General features: G+C 56.3%; 2 protein-coding genes across 7 annotated transcripts in view; both read left to right on the top strand.

The window, feature by feature from the left end:
• Positions 1–5,745, top strand: part of FXYD6 (FXYD domain containing ion transport regulator 6) — a 34,287-nt gene extending 28,542 nt beyond the window's left edge. For 2 of the 3 annotated variants that reach the window (XM_059181949.1, XM_059181940.1), the window contains exon 8: positions 966–2,278. The gene's annotated coding sequence lies outside the window, so the exon portion shown is untranslated. Of the gene's footprint in view, positions 1–965; positions 2,279–5,519 lie in introns of those variants that run through there. The other variant, XM_059181935.1, reaches the window with a different exon arrangement.
• A 718-nt stretch (positions 5,746–6,463) lies between these two features.
• FXYD2 (FXYD domain containing ion transport regulator 2) lies at positions 6,464–17,673 on the top strand. 4 transcript variants are annotated; one of them, XM_059181897.1, is made up of 8 exons: positions 6,464–6,832; positions 7,208–7,308; positions 8,998–9,260; positions 15,271–15,309; positions 15,494–15,568; positions 16,968–17,004; positions 17,178–17,208; positions 17,487–17,673. In XM_059181897.1, the coding sequence occupies exons 1-7, from the start codon at positions 6,746–6,748 to the stop codon at positions 17,200–17,202; spliced, it is 627 nt and encodes a 208-aa protein (XP_059037880.1). In that variant the 5' UTR covers positions 6,464–6,745; the 3' UTR covers positions 17,203–17,208; positions 17,487–17,673. The 4 variants fall into 4 exon arrangements, with proteins under 4 accessions (XP_059037880.1, XP_059037904.1, XP_059037890.1 ...); XM_059181921.1 differs by lacking the exons at positions 6,464–6,832; positions 8,998–9,260 and adding an exon at positions 6,939–7,063; XM_059181907.1 differs by lacking the exons at positions 6,464–6,832; positions 7,208–7,308; positions 8,998–9,260 and adding an exon at positions 9,845–9,991.
• The last annotated feature ends 358 nt before the right edge of the window (positions 17,674–18,031 follow it).

The raw sequence follows: 18,031 nt of genomic DNA, 5'->3' as shown, positions 1-18,031 counted from the left end.
CCATTTTTATCAATAAAAGAAATGGAGGTCACCGCGGACAGACAGATTGCAAGTGACAGGTGGGACTTGAAGTCAGGCCCTTTAGCTTCCAGCCATTTCTACCACGCCCCTCTGTGTCCATGCCCGTGTCACTTGCTGAGCTCTCTAGAATATGCTGGGGCCCAGGGAGTGTGGAGGTCAGTCTCCTGTCTGCTCGCGTCTGCCTCACGGAAAGCGTAATAGGTCTATGATCTCATCCTGAATTGTCAGCGAAGAGATTCCTCTTACCGAAATGCCTGGTACACCAGCTTTTACCATGAGTGCAATGACACAGCACACTTGCATGTGAATTTTTTACTTAGTGCTTTTACGTCCTCATGACAGCCCTGCAGGCGAGCAGAGCAGGGCTCATTACGTCCATCTTCTATTCTAGATGGGCTCAGAAAGGTCAGTGATTGCCCACGCATGAGGTGGCCATAGATGCCAATCTCGGAGTGGGCGTCCAGGCTGGTCGCGTGGTGGTCTGTCCCTTTGTGGTGGGTGGCAGGTCCCATCTTGGGAGTGGTATGGGGAGGCTCAAGGGCGGGAGGCATGACCTAGCACTTATCCTGTCTTCTTTTTTTTTTTTTTAAACTTGAACTACCTCAGAAACCTTGTTCTCTTAGATCTCGGGACTGTGAGCCGCTCCTGGGAGTATCCTGACATAGAAACCCTGGGTTTAACAGTTTTCTTTCCATGTGTCCCAGGTTCCAGCCCCCGCTGAGAGAAGCCCTCTCCTGAGGGCCACCCCCTCCCCCGCCTCCACCTTCTTTCCCTGTGTTTCAGGCTCGTAGTCCGCTTGCTGCCGGGAATGTGGTGTTCGGAGTAGGTCTCATCCTGCGGGTTTCAGGGGACACAGGGGCTGTGCTGAAGGCAGGGAGACAGCCGGTAGAGATTCCTGGAAGGAACCCAAGTGGTGTTTTAATTTAAATTCTCTCCCCTCTTAGCCTCCGGAACCCGAAGGGAGCTGCTCCAACCTTTAGATGCCAATGTTGATGCTTAAGAACACCGGCCACTTCAGCAGCAGATCTTTCCCCTGGAGAAGCCAAGAACGTGTGTGTCCCCTGCCCCCTCCCCATCCCCGGAACACGGTCCACAACTTAGTGATGCAACAAACACCCGCCTTCCCCTGCCCGTGGCCTGCGGTCTTGTCCACCTCCTGTGATGTGTCTGTGTGTGTGTTTGATGACTGTGGTCTCTGTGGCTGCTTGTTTGTGGGTGATGTTGTATTTTAGTGACTCCGGACTCGCTTTCCTGGGCAGGTGCTGAGCCATGCCGCCACCGGCCCCTCCCTATTCCCCTGTGCCCTGGCCCTATCATCTCCTACTCCTGGGACTCTGCTTTTTCCCTTGAGAGACCAGTCCCTTCTCTTGATTGAGGGGTGGGTGTAGGTGGGGGTAGGGGGCATGGGTGGGGGTCTCCCGTTGTCTCGGGACTTGGGAAGGTTTACATCACCTTTGTGATCGTTCTCCATGGCTTCTCTCACTTCTTTCACAAGAGCCTGGCTTCTGTATTCCCGCCCCGACCTGAGTCTGTTCTGGGGTCTCTTGGCCATGGGAAGTTGACAGCAAGGTGCCGGTGAGCCCAGCTTTGCCTCCAGGCAGGCTCTGCCCCGTCTGTGGTCATTTCCTCTTGGGGCTTCCAGCACGGAGTCCTCCTCTGCCTGGCCCTGTGGCACAGCAGCCCGGGATCCCGGGCCCGGGGCTTCTACTCTACTCCTTGGGGAATGTGCCCCTTGCATATCTTCTCAGCAATAACCCCATGGGCTCTGGAACCCTGCTTCTCTCCTGCGTCTTCCCTGCTTCTGAGACTCCCAGCGATAGCCCAGCTCTTCTGGACTCAGATTCCTGTTCCTGAATGAGGTCTCCGGGAGGCGAGGGCCAAGGGGACCCATTCTGTTGGGGCCAGTACTCTGGGGAGGGGCAGCCGGGAGAGCAGGGTTCTCTGCCCCCGTGTTGTTGGCGGGGAGGAAGCAACGGCTCCTGCACCCTTTGCCCCGCCTTCCCTGGTTAGAGAGGCTGGTGCAGCGGGCCAGCTGCAGGTTAGAGACAGACCGAGCAGGCGCTCGCAGCCCTGCAGCGGAGGGGACAGCGAAAGGTTGAAGGTCATAGAGAATGGAGAGTCCAGCCAGACCCTATCCCATCCATCGTGTTCTTGTGGAAACTAACCAAACGGCGCCGCCGTGACCGGGACTGCTGTTCTCCGTGTTGTGACTTACCCTCTCAGCCACAGAAAGGAATAAAACACCATTTGTTTCCTAGTGGCTCTAAGTGCTTTCCTTTGTGTCAAGAAGCTGGAGTATTTGTAGGGTGCTTGTAAGGCTACGGGGACTCTGTGCTTGGTCAGAGGGAGGCGGTGGTTGCTGAAGAGGCAGTCGGGGTATTTGTGGGCCAGCAGCTTGGACGCTAAGTTCCTCTGCTTCCTCTCCCCCTCCTTCCCCCTCCTGCCTCCCCCTGCTCCCCAGTCTGTGGGCTCGGGCTCCGCCCTGTGGCAGGACCTGAACCTGATGTGTGGCCTGCACAGAAGCCGAGAGTCCAGGTAGCTCCCCTGAGGGCGTGCTGGCCGAGAACCAGAGGTTCTAACCTCTTCCCTTGGTTGACTCTGGGCTGCTACCTAAGGACTTGGCAAAGAGGGTGTGGGTGGGTCAGACCCTTACTTACCTTTTCATCTCCCACAAACCCCAAATACCACCTCCTCTATGCAGCCTTCCTGGACTTCAGGTAGAATGAGTCCCTTCCTTTCTGTGCTCCAGTCACACGGACTCTGGCCTTTAGCCTCACACTGAAGCACTCCATACGTCGGCTCCAAGCCTTGGAGGCCAGGCAGATAATGTCCATTGGTGAACCTGCTGTTGTGACACAGGAGGTGGCTTGTAGGAGCCAGAGGTCACCGAAAGTGTCCCCCCAAAGACATTCCAGTTCAGTGTTCGGGGAAAGGACTGTTGGTCAAATGAGCCCAGCTGCCAGCGACCCTCCGGGAGGGCCCCGGGGTACGCCCCCATCTCTGTGCGTCTTGTGTGTTTCTATTGTGAGACACTGTTCCCAGCGGGTGAAGACTAAGTCTTATTCTAATGTAACTTCCTGGCCCGCCCCATCCCCAAATCTTCAAAGGGTCTGTCTAGGTTCTGTGAGCTAGAGCTCTGTGTAGAGCTTTGAATTGGCAGGTGCAGGTCCCGAGGGTCCCGGGGCTCTGGCTACTCCCGGCTGTCCCCCCCAGGACATGCAGAGAGCCCTCCCTACTTCTGCAACTGCCCTGCCCTCTGTCCCCTAGGTCTTTGGTGGGGGGAAAAAAAAGGAGGCTTTTCATTGAGATCTACCGCAATATTGTCAACTTCGTGATTACAGGGGCTCAAAAGTCGCAAAAATCCTTTCAGGGCATACGCAAGCAAGACTATGCTCTGGGTCTTGTGGCCTGGAAATGGGACACATAACAAAGAGTCAAAGAAATGGATGATTGATAATATTAGCATTAATATATAATAACAAATTAATAATATATTTCCTAAATAATATTATAATATTAGTATTAGTAACTAAATAAAGCAGCTAATATGTGCCAAACCTTGGGCTGACCACGTTCCAGATCAACTTCCAAACTCAACAGTACTACCTTATGGTATCTCAATTTTACAGATAAGGAAACCATGGCTCGGTGGGACTGGCCCGAGTTTGCACTGCTGGCGACAAAGCTAAGGTCCAGCCCAGGCCCATCCAGCTCCAAGCCTGTTTCTCTCTGCACAGGAAAGGAAAGGAGATAGACCCATCAAGTGCACATGGGAGGAGGCAGAATTTGGCCTCATGTTGGGGGGGTGGCGCAGTCCTTGGTTCCCACAGCTATGGGAGTGAGCTCCCTGTCACTGGAAGTATTCAAGCTGATAGGACCCCCTGGCTAAGAGGGACCATAAGAATCTACCCAGGATGGCCTAATCTACCCAGGTCCAAGCTCAAACTGAGGAACAACCCCTCTCCCCCACCCCATCTCCTCCATACAAAATGGGGAAGCCCCTCTCCCTCTAGCCCCTAGGGTTGTAGAGCCAGGGAAGAAGAATCCAGAATCCAGGCATGGATTGCTGTTTAATGTGTGTCTTCCCTCTGGACCAGCATTTCATGCTGGGCGAGACCATGTCTGTCTATTCAGTCCTGGCAGGTGCCTGCTCTCTGTAATTTGGTTGGGTATAGGAACTGTAACTTGGTTATGTAGGAAAGCTGGTATGTCATGCCACTTCCCAGAAGGGAGTGCTAAGTCCCCTGGCCTCAGAGAGTGATCCCAGGTGTCCGGGCCATTTTATCTCCCAACTACTGCCTCCTTCCCCCATGAATTCCACTCCAAAGATTTTCAAGTCTATTTGCATGGAGGTGTTTGTGTTTACTTAACACCACATAAAAATAGGTCAATCTGCCTTCTGGGCCCCCAGGCTGTGGCCCTCCCCACCGCTCTGGGTTTTTTGCAGGTTGTGGATTGGAACTTGCCAAATTGTTCTTGGAAGAGAGTCAGAGGCAGAGTGCAAGCTTCAGGGAGGGTGGGGTGGGCAGGGCGGGTGGGGGGGGGATGCCAGGCTGAAGTACACGCCAAGGTCACGGGGCTCTCTTTCCTTCCTATGGAGAAGAGGGCTCTGGCCTCCCAGTGATCTTGGGCTGGCAGGGGTGGCCGGGTAAAGCCAGGGTGGGAGGACTGTCCAGCTCTATCTGGTTCACCCTACCTTGTCCTTGGCTGCTCTGCCTCACTCTGGGTCCAGAGGGGGAGAGAGAGAGAGAGATCAGGTGTGTTTGCCTGAGCCAGGGGAGGAGCTTGGAAATGCCTGTCTCCAGGCCACAAAGAGGAAGAATGCCACCTCTCACCATTAGTGTGATTCATTGCTGTCACAGCTACACTCCGGGGGGCAGAATCAGCCAGCTCAAGCCAACCGGCTGCTGATTTTATGGAGCCGGCCCCAGCCCTGTGCCTGCTTGCACAATAATAGGGCACCTGCTAAGGCAGCGATGACCGGGCAGGTAACGCTAGATCGGATGTCATGGGAGGCTTGGGCTGGTAGGGGCTGGTAGGGGGAGGGCCCCCTGCACTGTCCGGAGGAGGGGGCTCCTGCCTCTGAGCCAGGCTCGGAGGCAGGCCAGTAGAGGAGAAGGAGGCTCAGGACATTCCCTGGTCTCCCCCTCTCCTCGTTAGCTGAGTGAGCTCAGGCATACTCCAGCATCTCTGTCACTTTCTTTGCACAACATTGTCCTTCCTAGCCATAGGGTGTGCTGGGTGCCATTGAAACCCTAGGAATGCCACTTGTAAGCCTCAGTTTCCTTCCCCGTGCAATGGGTCCATCAATAACTTTCCTGTTCCCTCACAAGGTCAAAGTGATACAATGTACATAAAACACCGACACTTATACATGCAGATAGTATATTATTAATATTTATATTACCATCATTTCCTTTTGCATCCTTTCTGAGGTAGCAGGGTGCCCCTTCTGTCTGTCAGACCTGGGTTCGAGTTCTGCCTCACTCACATTACAGTGCAATTTCCTCCTCTGGAAGACGGGGAGCACAACAGCGGCTTGGTTGAGTCACTGGAAGGAATGAAGCAGCTCATGGAAGCTAAAGCTCTTTTGGAACCCTCGAGAACCATGAAGTGGATGGGACTCTTACCAAGTGAGGATTTCTGGGCACCGGATTTTGAGAAGACGCAGCCATTTAACAGACACCCTGAGCTGAGTTCTTGCGATAGGCCAGACTCGGCCATCTGTGAAATAAATGACAAAGATGGGCACAAAGCCAGAGGTGGTCATTTGGGCCACACCAGGATAATCCAGAAGGTCACGGAGGAAGGGCAGGAGCAGAGAGGGTGGGCTTGGTCCTGGAGGTGGCGGGGCCTGCAGCTGCTTTTCAGAGATATGGGGGGATGTGAGTTCTAGGAGGTCAAGGACCACCACTGGAGAGAATAAACCCTATTCTAGTTCAAGCTCAGAAAAGTCAAGAATGCATTTCTCTCCAGGGTATTCACTGTGGGAGAGGTGGGTCAAACAGGTTCGCCCTTGCCAGCAGCTGTAGAAACAGAAGAGGACGTCTGCGTCCCTGCCAGCTCAGGGAGCAGAAAGCCTCAGTGACCTTGACTCTCATAGTACATTGCCCTTTGGCAACTCCCAGGACCTGTGTGCCCTACAACTCGGGTCATCTTAAAGCCAACACTTAAGGAATGGACCCTTCAGGACCCACCTCCCCTGGCCTCGCCTTATAAGACCCCAGTGACCCTGGCATTGGCAGCGACAGCAGGAGACAGGCACCAGCGCTCCTTGGGGTTCAGGGCCTCTGGGCAGCCCAGATGGGGCCTGGAAGCTGCCACCATCCCTGCTGAGACTGCAGAACCACGCATGCCAGCAGCCGCAGACCAACCCCAGCCAGGATGCAGGGCTTTCTAGGGGCTTCTGGCTTCTTCCCAGCTGCAAGCCAATACTGGGAGGAATGCAAGGGGCCTGGACTCTGAGGCCGTGCGCTCTGATGTGCGGCCCCAGACATGCAGGGGTGGCGAAGCTGGAACATTCCTCCTGGGAAGGGGTGGTGGTGCGGGCCTTTACCTCTTGGCTAGTTTTTGAGCACCAGGTGGACGGTGCTCAGCTGACGTCCCAGGATGCCACCCTCCCATCCCAGCAACCCAAAAGTGACCACCCAGACCTTTGCCCTGAGACTGAAGAGTCAGAGGACAGTTGGAAAACTGCTTGGGGAAGATGCGGGGGTGCTGAGGCATGGTGACCAAGGACACTGTCCCACTGGGTGTGACCATGCTGGAAGAGGGACCAGGACTTGGGGCTACCTCTCCATACCTCCCAAAGGTCTCCTTGATCTGTGGGTCTGGGGAGGAAAGCAGAGTATGGCTGGGTGGTCCTCTTTGGCTCCAGCCTAGAATAATCAGACAAAGGGAGGGCGTAGGGGTTGGGTTGCCTGCCCTAGAGCCTTTCTGAGACAGCAGAGGAGCACTCCCACCCCATTTGGCCCCATATCCTGAGAAAGACTGAAAGAAGCAGCACATCTGGACCCCAGCAGCAGCCAGCGGTGCTGTGCAGGTGTGGGGAGGAGAGGAAGGTTGGGGGTGCGGGGTGGGTGGTGGACGGTCGGGAGGGGAGGGTGCTCTGGAAACTGCCTCCGAGACGCCTTGGCAAGGGACTGGGCCCAGGGAAGGGACTGCAGTGAGGGTCCTTGCCTCCTAGACGGTCACCTCCGGGGAGGAGAATGAAGTTCACATTCATGAGGACCTTCTCTGGCCAGGTTTTTACCCACGTCATCTCAATTCCTACAAGAACCACTCAAGGTAGGTGCTTCAACTCACTGTATACATGGGAGAAGGCGACCTGGAGAAGCGACCTTCCCCAGCGTCACAGTGTCTACAGCGAAGAGTCGGGATGCAAAGCAGCTTACTCAGGGCGCGTCTGTCCCACGGGGCGGTTCCTGCATGGAGGGATCCGTAGGAAGAGAGGCTCTGCTGGGTGGTGCGCCGGGCATTGTGGGCCATGGGCTGAAGGAGGGTTCCCTTGTCCCCAGCGTCAGCCAGGCCAATGACCTCAGCTGGAGGTGGACATGAAAAATTCTGAGGGAGGACTTGGGTGTGAGCAAGAGAGAGTAGCCCTACTTGACTCTTAGCCCCGGGCTTCCCCTGAAAGGAGAAATAGCTTTCATGAAAATCGCTTCAGGTCTTTGGGTAAAATGCTGGGGGAAGTAGAGGGTGGGGGGGTCTCCCCAAGATGGACTCTGGGGGATCCATTGCCGACCACCCACTCTGTCTCCGTGGGGGCAAACTAGTTCCTGCTACTTGTTCTAGGACGGGATTTCAGGGGAAGAGTCTGCGTTAGGCAGGTCCTGGGTCTCCTGTGCCACTAGAGAAATGATTTCACCTCCGGGATACGTTCATTTGTTTAACAGAACTGGGGGTCCACCATGTGCCAGGTTCTGTTCTAGGCACTGGGAATCTAAGAATGAACACAACAAAAATCCTTGCTTTCCTGGAGAAAACAAACCAAAACACAACAAACTAAGAAGGGATTTGAGACATTGCAGAGTGGGTGTGAACAATTTAGACTGGGGTGCCAGGAAGGGTCTTCTGAGTCAATCAATGAAGAGAGGCATGAGCGGAGTTAGCCAGGAAGCTCTCTGGAGGAAGAATGTTCAGGAAGAGGGAAGAGCCAGTGCAAAGGTCCTGAGGCAGGAGCATGCCTGGAAGGTTAGAAGAGCATCAAGGAGATCAGTATGGCTGGAGTGGAGAGAAGGGACAGGAAAGTTGGAGACAAGGTCAAAGATGTCATTGGGGCCAGTATAGGATGGTTTACACTTTGAGCCCTCAAAGGGTTGGAGCAGGAAGAGTGAGCCCTTTATAAGTGACAGGGATGGGTAGGATGGCTTTGGATGCCCTTTCTAGTTAGCCAGTCCATGACACAGGGTCTCCATTTGGGATCCAGATGCCTTCTTTTGCAGCATTAGGGGCTGGTAGGGGACACACTATGTGTGTATGTGTGTGTTTGTGGGAGGGTATGAAAAGGCTGTGGCTGAGATCCTCACGTTTCTAAACCACTGACACGTTTGGACCAGGTAACTTCTTCAAGCGTCATCTAGCCCCGAGATTTCCGGATCTCTCCAAGTGCCTGGCTTGGAGAATTTCCGCTCGGCAGCCCTGAGCTGTCTAGAACATGCAAGTTTCCACTTGGGAACGTGTGACAAGGCTGGGTCGTGGGAGCAGCTCGGCCAGCAGGCAGGACCCTTGGGGTCCTTGGGACAGACCTCAGCCCCTCCAGATCATGCACCTCCCAGGCCTGCCCTTCTACATTTCCAGAGTCTTCCAGCCAGGAGGTGGCTCCCTGTGGGGTTATTAGTCATCTCCTCCCCCTGCCCAGGGGCAGGAGATTCCTCTAAGGAGGGATAGGAGGCAAGTTGTCCTCTGTTTGGCTGGAGTGGGGGGGGGCCAGAGATGGGGGCCAGAACCAGCACCTCCCAAACCCTGCTTTTTCAGTGTGCCTTCCGGGGTGGCTGAGCAGGGTGGCCCCCAAGTCACCGAGGGAGGTCCTGGGCCCAGAGTGAGCCGTACTCAGCCTGCTTGCGGCCACCTTGCTCCAGGCCACCAGAGGCCCAAGTGCAGGGGAACAAAAGACTCGGCCTCTTCCGGCCGTGCCCCCTCTGGCAACCACCAGCCGCCCTCAGGGGCCTCGTTAGGCTGCTACTATCTCCCGACTGGGCTGCCCGGGTGCATCGGGCAGTCTGACATCACAGCCCGTGGTAAGTCACTGGGGGCTGCCCTGGGAGGGTCCCAGGCGAGACCGGGTTGGTTGCCATGGAGCCACTCCACACCAGTGCGCCCTCCGGGCCCCCAGCTGCTTCCCATCTCGGCCCTACTACCTGCAGCTGGGGGCTCAGGCTCTGGGCGGGGCCTTGAAAAGACCCCTGCCAGGCCCAGGGGCTGCTGCCCAGGGCTGCGGCCATTCTGACCCATCTCAGGAGACGCCCAGCTGAGGATGAGACTCGGGGGCAGGATCAATCCGGGCGGAGGCCCGGTGGGCTGGAGGGTGGAGGTACAGCTGAGGGAAGTCTTGGGGGGCCCACAAATGGCAGTCGGAGTCTCCCTCAGTCACCGCTAGGGTGACCTTGGCAGGCACCTCGGGCTTCCTGGAGGGCACCCGCTGCAGTGTCTCTCCTGTAGGGGCAGAGGGGCCAGTGGCTGTGGCTCCCAGCTTCCCCCTTCCTCTGGGGGAAGTCAGAGACTCTCTGGCCGGGATCCCTGGCCCCAGCCCGTCCCCGCTGGCAGGCAGGCAGGCAGGCACAAGGTGTGGGCTCCCTCGCCAGCCCCTCCTCCCCGACTCTGTCTCTTCCTGCCCAGGGGCCCCCGATGAGGTGTGGAGGGAGGGAGGGAGGGCCACACTTTCCAGCCAGGCCCTCGGCAACCAGCACCTCGCTGCTCTCTGCCACCAAGGACACGCCTGCGGCTCCTGCCATGGACAGGTGGTACCTGGGTGAGTTCCCTGAACCCCCTGCCTCCCGCCTACTCAGACTCAGACACAGGTGTCCCCCTCCTCACTTTCAGGTGCAGCCGCCTGCTCCCCCAAAAGGGCAGGGAAAGCGGAAGCCAGGAAAGGCAGGATTTCTAAACAAGGGCATCTCAAGGTAGAGTCCTGGGTGTGGGGGGGATCTCTGCCCTGAGCATCTCGGAGCTGCAGGAACTAGGAAGACCGCTTGTCCAACAGCCTCCTTTTCGGTCTGTCTGTCTAGCCACCTGTCCATCTGCAGGAATTCTAAAGCCAGGCTGCTGGGTTCAAATCTTGTTTACCTGACTCTGTGCCTCAGTGCCTCATCTATGAAATGGGGATGCTGATGAGGGCTTCCTTACCTCAGGGCTGTTGTGATGATTACATGGCTTAATTCTTTTTTTTTTTTTTAAGATTTTATTTATTTATTTGACACACAGAGGCAGAGAGAGCGAGAGAGAAGCAGGCTCCCCACTGAGCAGGAAGCCTGACATGGGGTTCGATCCCAAGACCCTGGGATCATAACCTGAGCTGAAGGCAACCACTTAACCAGCTGAGCCACCCAGGTGCCCCTACATGGCTTAATTCTTATTAGGTGCTCAGAACAGGGCCTTGCATGTAGAGTTTAAAATGCAGATAACAACTTGTTTTCCTATTTCTGCCTCTATCTCTGCCCCTCTGCCTCCTTCCCTCCCTCCATCTATCTATCTACCCATCCTTTCCACCCATTTTTATATCCACTATTGCACCTAGAATCCGCAGTAGCTTACAAAGACAGACAGAAGGCACTAAGCTACCGAGAGAACATGTAGTAAGGGACACCTGGCGTCCTGTGTGGAGAGCAGCAGTAGCTTTGGGAGCACCGCCTTGGGGGTCTGGATTTCTAGACCTGGTTTTGTCACTATCAGGATGTTGCAGGCCAATCCCTCGAGCTCCTTGCCCTCCATCTTTTTGGTCTGCCCAGTGGGCCTCCTGGCCGCCCCCAGTGGTCGTTGCAGGGAGCAAATGATCAGCCTCAGCTTCTTCATCTGTAGAATGGAGCAAACACGGGTCCAGTGGGGGCAGTGTCTATGGAGAGCCTGACAAGGGGCCCCTGGGTGGTGCCGTTGGTGAAGCATCTGACTCTTGGTTTCGGCTTGGGTTGTGATCTCGGGGCTGGGATATCCAGCCCCACGTGGACTCCGTGCTCACAGGGAGTCCGCTTGGAAGTCTCTCTCCCTCTCCCTCTGACTCAGGCATACTTGCTTCCTTGCTCTCGCTCTCTCTCTCAAAATAAATAAATCTTAAAAATAAGTAAAGAGGGGTGCCTGGGTGGCTCAGTGGGTTAAGCCTCTGCCTTCAGCTCAGGTCATGATCCCAGGGTCCTGGGATCGAGCCCTGCATCAGGTCTCTGCTCAGCAGGGAGGCTGCTTCCTCCTCTCTCTCTCTGCCTGCCTCGCTGCCTACTTGTGATCTCTGTCAAATAAATAAATAAAATCTTTTTTTTTTTTTAAATAAATAAGTAAAGAGCCTGACACAGGGTCAGCCCCGACTAAGCATTAGCTGGGCTGTATCATTCTTATGAATATTCATCCCTCAGCTCTGAAAGCGGAGAGCAGAATGGGTGTCAGTGCTTCTGGTCGCAGCGGTGATGTTCTCTACCTCACCCCCCCACCCCACCCCATGCTGATTTTCGCTGGAGGGGGTTGGCTTTCCTGCATCCAACGGTTAATGTTCAACAGAAGCTGAGCGCCCTTTATTTTGCGGTGAGCACAGATGCGACAGTGACAACAGTGACACTAGCTGTGTCCCAGGCTGTGTGCCCTGCTCTTCACAACTCACGACAACTCCCTGAGGCAGGGAGTACTCCCATTTCACAGATGAGAAGACTGAGGCACAGAGAAGTTCAGTAACTGGGCAGAGGCCATTTACTTAGCAGGTGGAGGGGCCAGGAAATGAACTCAAACCTTGATCCCCTGCAACCACCCCAAGGGGAGTAACAGATGGATTAGGTCCCTTCGGGAGGACCAGCCCGTCCTCGGTGGATGCCGATGGCTGGCTTTGGGCCTGTGGCTACCACTGAGCATTGGCCTGTTCTGGAGGCCCGTTCAATGGACGAGAACTCAGCCAGGAATGCAAGCCCCCATGGAGTACCCAGCCCAAGGGTCTCCAAGGTGAAAGAGGCCACCGCAGAGCTGGGAGGCCGCCTCGGAGGTGTGGGAGGTGTGGGAGGTGTGGGAAAGCACCTGATGCCCAAGACCCAAGGCCTGCCTGTGGATCCTCCAACACACCCCTCCCCCGCTGTGTGACTCGGGGCCTCAGCTGCCTCATCTGTAAAATGGGAAATAACACAAGGCACAAAGGGATACTAGGTAGGAAAGTGCCTTGTGGGTCCGAAAAGCAAGCCCTTCTCCAGGTGGTCGACTCAACCCCTTCCTGAAGGAGCCGATGGCGCAACGCTGGGAAACCTGGGAACCCGGCATGGGAGCAGCCAGCCTGTGGAAGGAAAATGCCAGAGGCGGCAGGGAGAGAGGGATTAGTTAGGGATGACTGGAGCCTTTGTGACAGCAGCGTGTGAGCCTGTGAGCCGCAGGCTGCAGCCCCGAGGGGTGGAGGAAACAACAGGAAGGGTGGGGCTCGGCCTTGGAAGCGTGGACAGCAGCAGCCAGTGGTGGGCTGGGGTGGGCGGTGAGGTGGGGGTGGGCCAGGCGCCTGGGGACGGTCTCAGGGAAGCCCTGGGTGCCGGGTCAGAAGTAGCTGCTGAAGCCCTTGTCTCCGCAGCGGTCGGGGAGGTGGGCAGCTGCTGGGATGGGGGTGTCTCTGGACTCCCGATGTGGCCCCTTAAGCTCTGGTGGACACTGACTATATTCTGAAAGTCCCACGTCCCCGTCTCCCCCCCACCCCATGCCCCAGCCCCAGCCACGGCTTCTCCGGCTAGAGGAAGAACACTGGCCTACCGGTCCCCAACCCTTTTCTGGAAATTTCCTTCGGGAGGGATTTGGCTCGCTCCTCCTTGCCCCTGCCTGTCCCTGCACCTCTTCCTGCCTCCGAGGGAGCCCCTCCACTCACCCCGGGGCTTCTCTTGTGACTCGGGCAAATATTACCTGCACTGTTAATGTTTAACACCCCCCACCTCACTCCTGGTCTCCCCGCTGCCCGGCATTCTCCCCAGAGCAGAGCAGGAGAGGGACCAGCCCAGTCTGCTAGGGGAATGGCAGGGTCCGCAACGGGTGACGGTGAGTGTGCGTGTACGTGCGTGAAGCAGGCGGTGGCCTCTCCTTGGACCACTTTTGGAGGGATGAGCTGGACCCCTGGAACCCTTGCCTTCCAGAGACCCCAGCACCCCTCCCCCAAACTTGCCAGCCTCTTTAGACAATTTCAGAAACAATTACTTTGCAAAGGGGATGCTGTGCTAAGTCTGAAGGAATATAGCTATATAGCTTGAATGGCAAGACCTGGGGTGCCAGGTTAGAGCTGGGGGTTGGGCCAGGGATGAGCTCTCCTCTTGACGATAGGACTTGCACCTGTCCTAGGTCAGTGTATCTTTCCAAACTACCTGAGCTCAGAGCAGGAGGGGAAGGGAGTTAGGCTGGCTTTGGGGCCAGAGCCCCACAGTGTGGGACACCCCCAGAAGGATCCCGTGACAGGGGTGACTTGGGCCTGGAGGCCAACAGGGGCCTCTGTTGACTGTGGTGGGCTTTGAGCCGGACCTGGAAAAGATGAGGGTTTGGGTGGGGAATGGCTCAAGACAAGGGATGAGGAAGGAGGCGGTTTCTCGGTGTGGTGACGGGAGCCACCTGTCTAGTCATGGCTCTGGGGCTAACTCTCCGTGTCACCTTGAACAAGACCTGAACTGAATCCGGGAGACAAGATTGATGGGCTCCCACATGGGGATGCGTCCTGGGTCCCCATAGTCCTCCCTAGAGGCCCAAGCACTGGCCCCTTCTGGCAAGGGAGGCTGCACTGGGGACAACTGGGTTCCTCAGGTCCCCCACCCCACAGGGCACTGTTCAGCACAACCTGGGAGGTACTGATTTCTACCTCAGACACTGCCTCCTTGGTGCCAAGATGAGGCTTGAGCAGGGTAGGCAAGGGGGGCCACCCTCCACCATGGCAGCAAAGCCCTGGCCAGGCACCCTCGGGCTACCCAAAGGCCAATGTGCTCAGTTTCCGGGGCTGGAGGGCAGAGCTGTGACCTCTGGTGCTGAGCAGCTCCAGCTTGGGTGGGCTAACGGCACAGGAGGCCAGGGACTGGGCCATACGAGGCCTTGAAATGTTTTGTGCCTTCTGACCATCTGAGAGGCAATGTAGCAAAGGGGCTAGGTACCTAGATTCTTAGCAGCCTATTGCCTGGGTTCAAATCCCAGCTCTCCCTTTTATGCTGTGTTACTGTGAGGGCATTACTTAACCTCTCTGTGCCTCCAGCTTCTAGGGATTGTACTGGAATCTCATCAGTGCTTCACGGGTGCTTATGACGATAAAAAGAGCTCATGTTTTGTTAGCCTTCCCCTGGCACGTGGAAAACAGTATATATTAATGTTTCTTTCTTTCTTTTTTTTTTTTTTTTAAGATTTTATTTATATACTTGACAGAGATCACAAGTAGGCAGAGAGGCAGGCAGAGAGGTGGAAGCAGGCTCCCTGGTGAGCAGAGAGCCCAATGTGGGGCTTGATCCCAGGATCCTGAGATCATGACCTGAGCTGAAGGCAGAGGCTTTAACCCACTCAGTCACCCAGGTGCCCCAATATTAATGTTTCTTAAAAGAATTTGCTTCCCCTTGAGGATGGAAACCTAAGAGAGAAGAATCCAGAAACCTGAGTCCAAGACCCAGTTCTGCCCCTAACTCTCATGGGGGACTTTAAACCCGTTCAGTTTTCTCCTTCTGGTCAGTGGAAGTGAAGGACCCCTCCGTTCATTCATTCCACAAGCATTTGCGACACATCTTGCCATGGACTAGTCACGTGGAGCGAGGCTAATGATGAGTTCAATGGGAAATGTCTCCCATGGCCTGGCCTACCGTAGCAGGAAGCAAGGGGAGGAAAGATGCAACCCTCCAAGAGTTGCTGGAGGCCCCCCAGGCAGCCCAGCATCCTGTTTGGATGCTTGGTGTTTGGTCCCAAGTGGACGGCTTCCAAGGTGGCCTAGGACAGATGCCCCCACTGGCGGTGGCCTTAGCAGGCCCACCAGCCTCCTCTTGCCCACTTAGACTCTTGGGGAGGCTGGGAGGGAAGGATGGGAGTTCCACTGTTTCTGTGGCTGGCTCACCCTGCCTCTGGCTCTGTCCTCAGGTGGCAGCCCCAAGGGGGAAGTGGACCCATTCTACTACGGTAAGCCTGGTGGTTCCCCTTCCCCACCCTTCCCGAGCCTGCTATCCCCCACAGACCCTGCTTCCTGGCATCCCCTGGTTACGGTGGCCATCTTCCTCTGGTAGCCTGGGGCTGCTGCAGGGGTGGGTTGTGGGAGGGGTGCCTGGGTAGACCCATCCCACCTCCTTGCCCTCTCCTTTCTCAGACTATGAGACTGTCCGCAAAGGGGGCCTCATCTTTGCTGCCCTGGCCTTCGTCGTGGGGCTCATTATCATCCTCAGTAAGTGGGCTGCCGGAAGGGGCTGCTGCACGGGGCCATATGTCTTTTCAAAGCCACTGATCAGGGGTTCCCCAGGGGTGGGGGAAAGCCCTCTCACCCTCTTCCCAGATCCCAGAAGGGAAGTGAGTCTCTCCGGTCCCCTCCATTCCCCCATGCGAGATGTGGGAACTGACCCACACTCTGATGGACACAGGCTTCATGGGACGCCTCCCTGCCTGGTCCTTGGGTCACACAAAGGAAGTTTCCGTTCCCTCCAGTGCGCCCTCTGGCGGCCCAGGGTGGAGGTGCGGAGGGGAGAGCTGGCTGCATCCAGCCAGCCAGGGACCCTCCAGTGTACACGGGGTTCAAGCCAGGGAGGGGAACCAACCCCCACAGGATATCTCCCTTGGCCAGATCTGGGCACTTTCCTTTCTTGGTGTGAGCAACATCTCAGTCCATTTAATCTCGGCAGCTCTGAGGGATGATCACTACTGTCCCATGGGAAAGCTACCCATCCTGACAGGTGCAGCCAGTTGCCCAGGGTTCCACAGCCAGCCAGAAGCAGAGTCTACTCAGCTGAACCCAGGGTCCACCCGCCTACCCCAGCCCACCCCACAGACTGCTGGAGAGCAAGTGTGGCTGGGAGCCAGAGGCATTTGAGCCCCCTGCTAGTTTACTGGGTGCGGATCCCTAACTCCCTGGGCTTGTTAGCTCATCTGTTAAATAGGGATGATCCAACTTATCTCATAAAGTTTGGGCTAGCACGGCAGCCAAGGAAGCACTCAGGTATAGGCCTGGAGTGTTCTGGAGGAGAGAAGCGTCCTTGCGTATCTCCCAGTCCTAGCCGGTACACAGCAGGGGCTTAGTGAATGCTTATTGACTTGGTTAGGTACAACCAGAAGAAAAGTACACAGAAACACAATCCTGGGATTCTAACGCCTCCATGGTTGGGGCCATTCCACTGGGGGGCTTCTGTCTGCAGACACAGCCGCTCTCCCCAGCTCAGCTGGAAGTGTCTTGTGGGCGGCACTGTGTCGAGGTCGAGCACACAAGCGCAGGAGGCAGACAGGCCTGAGCAGAGATCTTGGCTCTGGACTTGCAGTCCTCCTCCTCTAAGAGCATATGGAGCAGCTACTGTGTGCTCAGCTCTGTGCCGGGGGCCCTGCCATGGCCCAGGCTTGGCCATTGCTCTCGGTGAGCTCACAGTCTACCATGGAGTGGCTGCAGCAAATGTTTGTTGACTGACTAACAGACGGGCTAACAGAATGCTTATGGTCCAGCCCTGTATAAGGACAGAAATGGTCCCCTGTGGCTCTGGTGGGAAGGAGGGAGTAGAGGCTACCGTGCTGCCCTCTTCAGGGCAGAGACGCTCTCCCTGGAAGCAAGAAGTTGATGGAAACTCATCTCCTTTCTCTTCAAGGCAAAAGACTCCGCTGTGGGGGCAAAAAGAAGCACCGGTGAGTGCCGGCCTAGGGTCCCTGAATGCGATGGGGACACTGGGGGGAAAAGAGGCACAGGCCAAGGATTTTCTTCTCCAAAGCCTGTGAGGCGGGGTCCCTGACCTTAGGGACCCTGAGACTGGTGACCTCCTCCTCTGATGTCTTCCCTCTTTTCCCCTCCCCAACCCCAGGCAAGTCAATGGTGACGATCTGTAATGACGGGTAAGTGGGGGGAGGCACAGGTGAGCCGGGAGCCAGGGAGGGCCCTGGAGAAATCAGGCAGAGCTTGGGACGGAGCCAGGGAGGATTTCGGGGTCTACTGGCCACCAGCCAGTTGGTCTGCTACCCACTTTGGTTTTTCCATTGATGGCCGAGTGCCTGGCATGGTGTGTGTGGCCACGGCAGGGGGGCAAAGAGAAAAATGAGATGAATAAGGAATAAAAGAAAAATCCCTACTCCTTGCTGCCATTGCTACCTAGAGCCTGTCTTTGTCTTTGCAGAGTCAGCTGTGTCCCGGCTGCAGGGGGGACCTTGGGAAGACTTCCCTGAGCTGTAGACCTTTGTCCCCAGCACTGCCAAGGCCCTCAGGCTGAAGGAAGCGCCAAGCTCCATGTGACCCCTGGGTTTGCATGGCCTCCTCCCACCCCAGGCCGCCTCCTGTTAATAATAAAGCGAGCCTCAGAGACAGCTCCTTCCCTGGCCTGCCTTCCTCCCTCCTCCGCTCCCGTACCTGCCATGACCGACTCGCCTCTCCGAGCTGGAGTACGATACAGTCTGGTCTCTTGGTTTTCAATGAGCTGCTCAGGTGCCCTTGCCTCCTTGGACAGGGAGTTCAGTACCACCATCCGCAGGCCTCTGCCTGCCCTCTGAATTGCGAGGAGCCCCAAGAACCGAGGACTCAGCCTGCCTTCCGAACGCCAGGCAGAGAGAAAGCCAGGAAGCCTGAAGGTCAATGACAACTGGGTGCTGCTGGGCTATCTACACAGGCCCAGGGTGCTGCTGCTGGAGCTCTCTGCTGGGAGTTCCTGCACTTGCGCCCTGAGCA

Source organism: Mustela lutreola, chromosome 1, assembly GCF_030435805.1.
Source record: "Mustela lutreola isolate mMusLut2 chromosome 1, mMusLut2.pri, whole genome shotgun sequence".
In the NCBI taxonomy this organism is placed as follows: domain Eukaryota; kingdom Metazoa; phylum Chordata; class Mammalia; order Carnivora; family Mustelidae; genus Mustela; species Mustela lutreola.
The sequence above is the reverse complement of the archived record's forward strand: the minus strand, read 5'-3'. Positions and strand labels throughout refer to the sequence as shown.